This window comes from Cyprinus carpio, chromosome A11 (assembly GCF_018340385.1).
Source record: "Cyprinus carpio isolate SPL01 chromosome A11, ASM1834038v1, whole genome shotgun sequence".
Lineage (NCBI taxonomy): Eukaryota > Metazoa > Chordata > Actinopteri > Cypriniformes > Cyprinidae > Cyprinus > Cyprinus carpio.
Window position 1 is genome coordinate 6,775,510 of NC_056582.1, and position 11,381 is coordinate 6,786,890.

Genomic DNA, 11,381 nt, shown 5'->3' on the forward strand with positions numbered 1-11,381 from the left:
TGTGTGTGTGTGTGTGTGTGTGTGTGTGTGTGTGTGTGTGTGTGTGTGTGTGTGTGTGTGTGTGTGTGTGTGTGTGTGTGTGTGTGTGTGTGTGTGTGTGTGTTGTAACCTATAAAAATGCAGCCTACATGAATATACACAAATATAAAAACTGAAATTCCTAATACAGTAAGGCAAATATAATAAATATTTCATAATGTCCGAATAAGTGTATTACATGTGACTAAAAATTCATAGAAACACAAACATTTATAATGGTACGCTTCCCCTTTAAGAAATCCGAATGTAGTGGCGTGCAACTGTAGCGCGCATACTTTGAACAGTAACGGTTGAAGAGGAGAAGAAGCTGAGAAATCGAGTGATTAATGTTGTTTAACTTGTTAAAAGTTGATTTAAAGAAGCTAAAGAGGTAGAAATAACATTGTTTATCTTGTTTGAATTTTATTTAAAGCAATTTTGAGTGGTTGAAATATATCTTTTGTTGTTTTTTTGATTTATTTATTTTTTTTGATTGTTATAGGAGTCTGCCATTACATAGCAAAATTGTTTAACAACTGATATTAATGAAATATTAATGTAAGCTGTTTATAATAAAATTAAATTGTATAAAACACTGGAGTAGTTAGTACAAAATGCCTGTTCTGACACCATTTTGAGCTGTTTTGAATTGTGGTTTACGTTTTTGTGTAACTTAGCGCTATACTTTAATTATTTGTATTGATGGAGTAATATGTTCTGTTGTCCAGGTCAGGTTTTATGTTCCAGTTAAAGAGTTTGACATGGGACAACAATTCTCCCGTGATATGTGTGTGTGTGTACATGGAGAAGACGCGCATGACAAGAGAATAATATGGCGAGTCTTGGTCAGCGAGAGGACCTGCTGCGTTGCCTGGTAACCAGTTGACCATATGGACGGAGCGCTCTTTATAACTTTCTGCATAAAGATAAGCCAGCTCGTAAACTTCCGGTAAAGATGATTTAATGTTGTGGTTTATAGGTACAGAAACCTCTCATGCCTAGTTCTTGTTAGAAATTGAAAAAATAAACAATAACAAAAATAAAAAAAAACATGCTACACGATAAATAATGATAGCATAACAATATTGATAGATGATGGCATTATGTTTTATTTTATTTAACAACAAATATTTTTATATGTCGAAACACTATAGTAACTGTTTAGGCCAGTGGTGCTTAAACTTAACCAGCATTAAAATTCAGTAGCATAGTAGGCCTAACTATTCAACTACAGCTCTGCACAGTAAAAAAAAAAAAAAAAAACATCAAAAAACCAGACAGTTTTATTCCTAATAAGAATATTTACTGTTGTCAGCCACTTCAACATTGCAAATACACAGAACATTAACACTGCACTGTGCTTACATACAGGTAAATTAAAAAAAACGTAAATAATGATTAAATTAAAATGTGTTGTACCTAAAAGTTAAATAAAAACTGTATTGTACTTAATCTTTATTTGAATAAAGTTGTTTTTACATTTAAGATCAAATGTATTGTGTTTTAACATTAATTTATAATTAACTTAGTGATTCCTCTGTGTACCACTAGAGGGACTCGTACCACACTTTGAGAACCACTGGTTTAGGCTAACATTAGAGATGCTATCTCCCAAATGACATCATAATGGTATGATTGATAATCAGTTACTTACCGTCATTGTCATGAACACATTTTAAACACTTATAATATTTGCCCTCTCAACTCTATAGCTGTGCAGTACAATTCACTTTAAAGATTTTAACTCCAAATTTGTGTACTTTTATTGTACTGAAGTATAAAGTATAGCAAGTGCAGGAATCATAAAGTCTCATGTCATTTAATAAAAAAAAATATGCCCCGACACCAACAGCGTATAAGGAAGAACCAGTTAACTACGAATGAAATAAGTTAAATATTAATGGTATAACAATTAAATAATGCATTAAATATTTTGAAATATTTTTAGATTCAATTTAGTAACTACATTTTTAAAGTTTTATCTTTAACTGTAAAAGCTGCTAAATATATTCAGTCAACACAGGCTTGTTAATGTTGTAGTTTTGCAACTCTGAATTTAGTCTGAATCACTTAATGGACCGCTCTATTTTGACATTGGCTTGTCTTCCCTTATAACTGTCAATCATAGCAATGAGTCCAGAACAATTTAGCAGATTTACCTGCGTAATATTTAACACCCGCGTGTTTGTCATTCCTGAAATGGTAAATGTGGAAGTTTGGTCCTCTTAGATAAACAAAAATTTTCTTCAAATTGTGAATGGATTTTGTAGAGAAACTGAGCAAAGGGCACTCCCCTTAAAGCACAGTACAATTGACTGGAAATGACTGAGCTGGCTTATCTAAAACCAGGAAGTAATCGTGCATATGTTCAATTGGCAGAGCATTAGTGATTGCTTTGGAATATATTTGATACAATATTTTTTCTCTCTTTTTACATTACACACAAACGGAACTTTATTGCATTTATTGCATGAAATGAACAGTATTATACACCTCAAAGGGAATTTAAACTGAGTTACTATATCAAATTATACATATTGTTTGATGTTTTATTGTTCTGTGTTGTGATGTGATTGTATTTGCTATTATTATTATTATTGTTACAGTAAAGTGTTTTTATATTCAACTTCTGGTCTCCTGTATATGCTTTATATGTTCCTCCTCACACCTTTAGAGTCTAGAACTGGTCCAGGGGATATTTACATTGGAGGACACAAGTGCTACATACTGTGTGTGTGTGTGTGTGTGTGTGTGTGTGATCAATCCATTATCAGTGCTTTAGAAATTTTTGCACTAATGCTGTGTGCTGCACAAATCACCTCTCATGTTGTTTACAATGTTACTGAAGGTTGTGCAACATACAATGAACAATGTCTACATGAGTGTGAGTTTAAACAAACTGCAAGTACTATTTGTTCATAAAACAAATACAATGGAAAAGTGTACCTTTAGAATAAAATAAAAAAAATAGAAATCCCATATAAACAGTCACCCAACTGGATCCCATTAAAATCCTATAGGAATGATCCTACAGGATATTTATGTCTTGTCCTATAAGACTATTCCTATCGGAATCCTATAGGAACGGTTCCAAAATAGGATAGAAATTCCAATTAGAATCCTGTACAATTTTCTTATTGGAATCCTTTAGGATTTTTTTACAAGGGCCTCCTTCCTGACTCCTAACAATGGACCAATGACGTGATAAATGATTGTTGGGAAATTATTAGTATACGCAAATAGATTTATCCTGAGTCAAGTCAAGTCACCTTTATTTATATAGCGCTTTAAACAAAAAAGATTGCGTCAAAGCAACTGAACAACATTAATTAGGAAAACAGTGTGTCAATAATGCAAAATGACAGTTAAAGGCAGTTCATCATTGAATTCAGTGATGTCATCATGCAGCTCAGTTCAGTTTAAACAGTATCTGTGCAATAATTTGCAATCAAGTCAATGATATCGCTGTAAATGAAGTGTCCCCAACTAAGCAAGCCAGAGGCGTTACACATATTTTGTTATTTATTTAGTAAAAACAAGCTCTACAGTTTAACACATAAATATAATAACTGCAGTTACTATAATGAATGAGCATGGGGTCTCCTTTAGACAGTGTACGAAACTTTCAGAATGCAGAAAGAACCTTTTCGATAACCGTGGTGGCAAAATTCTGAGCGTTGCTCCATTAAATTTATTTAAGTAAACATTTAACCCGATCTAAACGAACAGAAGAGAACACCTCTCTCCTGAATCTAACCGAACTCTCGCAGCCTGTCACCATGGTGATTTTGGAAGGGGCGTGGCTTCACGGAGTCACGTGACTCTTCCACCAGCGACTCTTTCCAGTGTGGCTCGTCGCTCTCGTCGCGTCGCGGCTTGCGCTGAAAGATGGCCGCGGTGGAGCAGCGCCCGCCAGTGCGGGAGGGGATTCGGATCGGGGTGCTGTGCCTGTGCTGGTACACCGTCAGCTCTGGAGGCAACGTGGTCAATAAAATCATCCTCAACGGCTTCCCCTATCCGGTCACAGTCTCTCTCTTTCATATAGTCTCCATCATCGTGTTTCTCCCGCCGCTGCTGCGAGCCTGGGGCGTCCCGCGAGCGGAGCTACCGGCCCGTTACTACCGCTGGTTCATTCTGCCGCTCGCCTTCGGGAAATACTTCGCCTCCGTCTCGGCCCATTTCAGCATATGGAAGGTCCCGGTGTCGTACGCGCACACTGGTGAGTAACGGTACGCTTTCGGTTATTCGGTATCACAGGCCTTATTCTTCGAGCTCAGTTTAAACCCAACCAGTTCGGATAGGCTCGGCTCGGCTCGTTTAATCGAGTTTAAATAGCCGTAGGTTATTCATTTATCACTGTCTGTCATTAACCACAAATCTCTGCTGTGAATTCAACCTGCGTTCGCAATTTAAACGTCCACTTTCATCCAAACTCTAGGAAACAAATCGTAATTTAAGGGAGTTTTGACAACACTACACTTTATTTGCAGTGATCCCAGACTACGTCACTTCCGCAATCTTAATAACACTGCCACATCATCCACCTGAGTGGCTGCAGATCTGTAATACAGACTTGTCTCGTTTTGTAAGCCTCAGTTCCTTTTGTTTACATGGCCTCCGTTATTATCAAACCCTGCGGTAGTGTTAGAAACCCTGATAGTAAAAGAAGCTTCATCTGCAGAATGTACAATGAGTATTAGCAGAGTAGAGCTGTACATATAGACATGAAATGTTTTCTTACAAACATGTTGTTAAAAAAATACAGGAAAGTTAGGACTTAGTAGTAAGTTATTGTTTGAAAAGTCACGCAGTGATGTCCTACAATGTGATGTTGTTGTCATTTAAAGCAGCTCATATAGAGTGTTATGCATGCTGTTTTATTGAGCTCTTTCAAATAGATCCAATTCAGACATAACAAACATTTAACATGCATTCAATATGTCTGAAGTAATCAAGTCAGAAACATAACAATTATGAAAATTCATGTTTTAATCACTTATTTATAGTGGTATCAAATGGTCAATGGTTTATCAATGGTTGACTTGGAAAATCATTCATTACAACACACTACAGACTTGCCTTCTGCTTACTCTGATCTCTGTGTATAGATTATAGAGATTTTTTATCGTGATAGCAGTGTTTCAAATCAGCTTGGCAACTTGTGTATCATTTAGACTTCCCACTTGTAAATACGACTTCGCTTGGTTGTTCATGTACTCATAACTCTTAATTACGTGGTTTCCCACTTTACTTGAAGGACACGTGATATAACTGTGATTTCCAGGCTTGGGAAGGTCATGGAAGTTAAAGGGGTTATCAGATGCCCATTTTCCACAAGTTGGAAATAATTCTTAGGGTGTGCATGAAATGTCCGCAACATACTTTGGTTAAAATTCCTTAGTAGTTGTGTAAAACGACACCCTTTTTAGCTCTTCAACAAGCTCTGTTCACAGCGAGCCGTTTCAGTGCATGTCTCTTTAAATGATAATGAGCTACTGCTCAACCCGCCCCTCGCTTCCATGCAAGAAAAGCTTAAAAAGTGAAAATTTCAAAGGTCTGTTCTTGGTGTGAACAGACCTTTACTTTGTTTCCATTTATATAGATTTTTAGTCTAGTCAGCTTTTCTACTAGGAAAAATTTTAAGTGTCGTTGAGTGTTCAGATTTTTATTATTTTTTGGCTTTAGTGTCAGATGACCTGCAATGCGGCCCATTTGCAGCGACGTCTGATGCATTTAAAGGATTATTCCACCCCAAAATGAAAATTTTGTCATTAATCACTTACCCCCATGTTGTTCCAAACCTGTAAAAGCTTGGTCCGTCTTCGTTCGTCGTCGGAACACAATTTAAGATATTTTGGATGAAAACCGGGAGGCTTGTGACTATCCCATAGGCTGCATCAGCGCAGCACGGCTGACACAGAAGAGCATACGCGGCTTGCATACTGCTCAGATTTGCCAAAATGGCGATACGCTCATTTGGAGAGACACAGAGAAGAGGAATTGTTGAATAAAGACGTTATTTTTGTTTTCTTTGTGTACAAAAAGTATTCTTGTCGCTTCATAATGTTACGGTTGAACCACTGATGGCAGATGGACTATTCTGACGATGCTTTTCATACTTTTCTGGACCTTGACACTGTTATTTATTTGGCAGTCTATGGGACAGTCTCCCGGTTTTCATCCAAAATATCTTAAATTGTGTTCCGAAGACGAACAAAGCTTTTACGGGTTTGGGACGACATGGGGGTAAGTGAATAATGACAATTTTCATTATGGGGTGGAGTATCCCTTTAAGTTTGTTCGGACACCGATTGCTTTAAACAGCTGTGTGCTTTAAATATAAAGCAGCATTAGTGCAGGAATCAGCAGGAAGAGCGTGAGTGTTGTTTTTTTGAGGACTCGACTGCAGCTGAGATGTTTCAGACACCAGGTGCGATCATAAGACTTTACTGAAGAACGTGTGATGACACTAACAGCTGATGTTATTAGATGAGTGAATGCATGTCTTCTTTTCATTCCTTCATTCTAGTGAAGGCCACCATGCCCATCTGGGTGGTTCTGCTGTCACGGATTATCATGAGAGAGAAGCAAACCACAAAGGTCTGTCTTCATCTAAACACAGTTAGAAATAAGTCATGTATTTACTGAATTCATAATGGCTTAAACAGTCACCGGTTGCTTATTAGTAATCTGATACTTAAGTTTGAATTGTTTGTTTGATGAGTTTTTTTTTTTTTTTTTTTGGACCAGGTCTATGTGTCTCTTATACCCATCATTGGAGGTGTTCTGTTGGCCACCGTCACTGAATTGTCCTTTGACGTCTCTGGATTGATCAGCGCTCTGGCAGCAACGCTCTGCTTCTCTTTACAGAACATATTCTCGAAAAAGGTTCATATTTTTATGAGGTGGTTTCTGTCAGTTAGGAAAAAGTCTGGAATGGCTTCTTGTATGAAATGATTTTTGTGGTTGTTTTAGGTCTTGCGTGACACAAGGATTCATCACCTCCAATTACTGAACATCCTGGGCTTCAATGCACTTTTGTTTATGCTGCCCACATGGATTTTAGTGGACTTCTCAACCTTCCTGATGGATGGAGACCTGGTAAATGGTTTTTAATGATTTTTATCTGAATTATGGAGTATGTCCAAATATGGCCAGTTCATATTTTGTCCCCCAAAAAAAAAAGTTTTAGATAAAGAATTTTGGCACTGTGACATTGTTTTGTCTGCACCACTGTAATATAGTAATGAAATTACAAAGGGTCTGTTTAGACACAATGATTTTGTTTAATGAATTATTTTTATCTGTATTTAAATTATCTTAAATTGAATTCAGTATGACATGTTTTCAGAGTTTTCTACAATTGACATTTCATTAATTTCCAATAATGAGTATATATTTTATATAGGTCTATATATATTTCTAGATACACACACGCACATACATAATGTGTGTGTGTGTGTGTACAAAAGGTCATTCAAAAGTGTAGGGTCAGTAAGATTTAAATTTTTTTTTTTTTTTTTATTTTTTATTCAGCAATGGCTAAGTAACTTGGATCAAAAGTGGCAGTAAAGACTTTTAAATTCTTACAAATCTATCTTTTTCAAAGAAATTGTGCTCTTTTGAACTTTCTATTCATCAAAGAATCCAGAAAAGTGTCATGGTTTTCTCAAAAATATTAAGCAGCAAAACAATCTTTAACGTTAATAATCAGAAATGTTTCTTGAGCAGCAAATCAGCATAATAGTATGATTTCTGAATGATCATGTGACACTGAAGACTGGAGTAATGATGCTGAAAATTCAGCTTTGCATCACGGGTATAAATTACATTTTATTACAATAGAAAACAGCTGTTTTAAATTAAAACAATATTTCACAACATTACTGTCATTTTTATCCAATAAATGCAGCCTTGGTGAGCATAAGACTTCCTTCAAAAACAAACAAAAAAAAATAGTAGTGTACATTTTTAAACAGGTTTCATGAGATTCAGCCCAGCTCTTGATGCCCACACTCATTTTTCCTCCACCTTCTTCTACAGACAGAGGTTTCCAACTGGACAGGAACAATTGTGCTGCTCCTCATTAGTGGTTTCTGCAACTTTGCACAAAACATGATAGCTTTCAGTGTGCTGAACCTGGTCAGCCCACTCAGTTACGCTGTAGCCAACGCAACAAAGAGGATCATGGTCATCAGTATATCCCTACTGATGCTGAGGAACCCCGTCAACACCTCCAACATTATCGGCATGATGACAGCAATACTAGGCGTCTTCCTCTATAATAAGGTCATTATACATATCTTTAATTGTTTTTTCAACCACAAATGAAGAGGATGGTTGTATAGTGGAATGCAAAAACTGATGTCAACTTAAATATTGCTTTTCTCACCAGGCGAAATATGATTCTAACCAGGAGGCCAAAAAGAAACTGCTGCCAGTTTCAGCACAGGACATGGTTTCATTCGACAAGCCCCAGTCCAACGGCTCCGGGCCCTTCGCTCACAGCTCAGACTTTCAGCACACTCGCAGCACAGTGCTCACCGACCACTTTGAGTACAGCAGACAGGCCTACTCGACAAATTACAGCTCCAAGCAGTATGTTGTGTGAGTCGAGAACTGTGGAGGGCTCTAAAGACTGGTCTCAGACCCCTGTGCTTCAGAGAAGATGGCTGTATGTTTCATACGGACGAGGGAGTGGCAGAATGACTGGAAAAAGAATGTTGACTCACAAAATCCTACTGCTTTTTTTCCACAGGCCTGTTATTTATTTCATTACAAACCCATTTCGTTTATGAGGAATATCTCAGTGGTATGTGCTGGGATATTTTTGGTAGGGTTTTTTTTATTTTTGCACAGGATGCATTTCAATGCAGTTCAGAATGTAATGTGTCTTCGACGTCATCATGCTACTGCGAGTGAGAGACTGACAAACAGCGAGACCTCTGCCATATAACACACACTGGGTCACTGCAAATACAGATGCATCAGGGTGTTAGACAATGTTCTGGTTTCGCCGTTAATTTGTAAATATTTTATTTATTTTTATAGAGGAAGGTGTAGTGGTTGACCATATCATGAACTGAAAACACCCCATTGGTTTTTTGAATGTCTAATATCTGTGAAGGAATGCTTTTTTTAATTCTGGGGGTGTTAAATTAGACAGAGGTCACTGTACAAAATCACATGAATCATGGTTCATATGCATGATTATCAATTTTTTGTATTGTTTTATTTTTACTGTGCAGCCGGGAATTACCATACAATGGCCATAACTTATAGGCCAGTTTCATTAGTATTAAATGTCTGGGAAGGGGAAATAGGGGATTCATAAAGCAATTTATTTATTTAAAAAAAAAAATTTCAAGAAAAATTGACATTCTGTACATTTAAATTTGTCTCAGTTCCTCAAACTGAAGTTTAATAAAACGTTTGAGGACATCGTTTCAAACTGTTGATTCTTTGACACTGAACTCTATGAACTCAGTATTCCTTTCAATCATGACAGATTGAGGTGTTTCAAGCACTTTTGGACTCATTTTCTGGATAAATATGGTAAATCTTGAAAAATGGTGCAACTTAGCCAAAACAAGGTTGTGGAAAGAGTTTGCGGCTGGAGATTTCTTGTGGGCCTACTTTTAGATGTTATTGCCCAGTTATCATCTTCGTTCCCAAATTTATGCCAGTTTTAGCTAAATGTGTCCGGTCAGGGATTAGTTTAATATTTGTAAGCTAGCTTTTTCCCCTTTATTTTAGTTTTTTTAAGTGTCTTGCTGCTGGAAAGTTAAGACACCGTATTTTTTTTTGCAAAAAGCATGCTTCTGCGATGAGAAAAGAACTTGGAGTTCTTTGAAGAATTTTAAATAGCATCATGACATTATTCCCGTGTATTTTGAAGGACTCTGTCTTTATATTGTGAATTGATTTAATCATTTCATGCAGATGAAGTGGTTCATTAACTGATATTGTTACCTGAGCAGCCAAAAAGGACGGCTGTGTGTGTGCTCTCTTCCTTCTGCCTGTTTTTCATCGGATGAAGCCTATTGCTCTTACTTTGTGACATCACTAATGTGCAAATTCACTTCTCAGTGCCGATTTCTTCTCTTCTCCCAAATTCTTACTGCTTTTAGGAGACTGGTTGTGATCTGTACAAGAAACGCTGGGCTGATGCAGCGTATTCATTAACAAGACGTTGTGTGTAAGCAATGGAATCCCAATTTTTTCTCAAAATGAGATTTTAAGGGATTCACGAAAGTCTTTCAGATTTTTGTGTTGTTCTTTTACACAGTAAATAATTGTAAACTGAGCTTGAACCCTGAACTCAACTCAACAGTACCGATATTTCAGCTATTTTACCTTTTCATTCAGAATATCATGCACTACTGTAGTACTGTAGTGAGACTGACACTAATCTGAGAGTCATGTTAAGTACTTTTAATTGTTTTGTTTTTTTTCCTTTGTTTTTCTATGGTGTGGAAATGCATTGTCACACTCTCTGTGTTGAGATTGTGTTTATATATTATTTAGTTTTTAAGATGCCTTGGTACGGTTAATGTTAATGTAATATTTTTTTCCCGGTCAACTTAAAGGTTATAAGATGACTTATTTTTAAATGTGAAAATAAACAAGATTCATTGATAAAGTCTTGCTGTACTATTTGTTTAGGTCTGCAAAGTCTAATTTAGGATCTAAAAATGTATTTTGTTTCTAAGCAGAACCTTGTGAACCTCGCTGTACGGAGAATATTCAAATGACAAGAAATTAACGTTGACCCTTTTGTTTTTATGAGTAGCACAGTTTAAAACCTCACAAAAATAATTATGCTTAGTTAGAATTCTCAAATGTAGTTCTATAGTGCATTTTTTTAATGAGCTTCTTTACACAGGCTAATTCCTTTATATTAAAAAAGTCACTAAGGATATTTAATTACATATTTCTCAATTTTAAAAGGGATCCAACACCCTACTAAGTAATTTTTTCAAGTAACAGCTGCCCACATTTTTGCTTGAGTCTCAGGTTATAAACTAAATCCTTCTTGCCTATATTTCTGTGCATTTAGATATAAGATTTTTTTCCCCTGAACTTCATCCTTAATGGACCTTAATCTTTCAGAAAACCATTCAGCAGATATATAAATGTGTATCTTGTGAGCACTATATCTAAAACTCAATAAACTAAATACAATTGGACAGTGGGCCATTATGAGGACACATAATAAACACTTTCATTTCCTTTAGAAAAATATCCTAAGATTTCTGCAAAGGTGCTTTATATACCGATAACTGCTGTGTGAATTAATATTTTTATTTTTTTCAAGAAATAAGAAGAAGAAGGGGGAAAAAGCCACACAAAATTGGTTATTT

The 11,381-nt window shown here is 36.3% G+C and overlaps 1 protein-coding gene across 1 annotated transcript; it reads left to right on the forward strand.

Annotated features, from left to right (window-relative positions):
• Nucleotides 1-3,832: 3,832 nt before the first annotated feature.
• On the forward strand, nucleotides 3,833-10,660 carry LOC109098503 (solute carrier family 35 member E1-like). The gene is made up of 6 exons (XM_042766072.1): nucleotides 3,833-4,237; nucleotides 6,548-6,618; nucleotides 6,769-6,906; nucleotides 6,994-7,119; nucleotides 8,062-8,307; nucleotides 8,414-10,660. The coding sequence occupies exons 1-6, from the start codon at nucleotides 3,907-3,909 to the stop codon at nucleotides 8,627-8,629; spliced, it is 1,128 nt and encodes a 375-aa protein (XP_042622006.1). The 5' UTR covers nucleotides 3,833-3,906; the 3' UTR covers nucleotides 8,630-10,660.
• The last annotated feature ends 721 nt before the right edge of the window (nucleotides 10,661-11,381 follow it).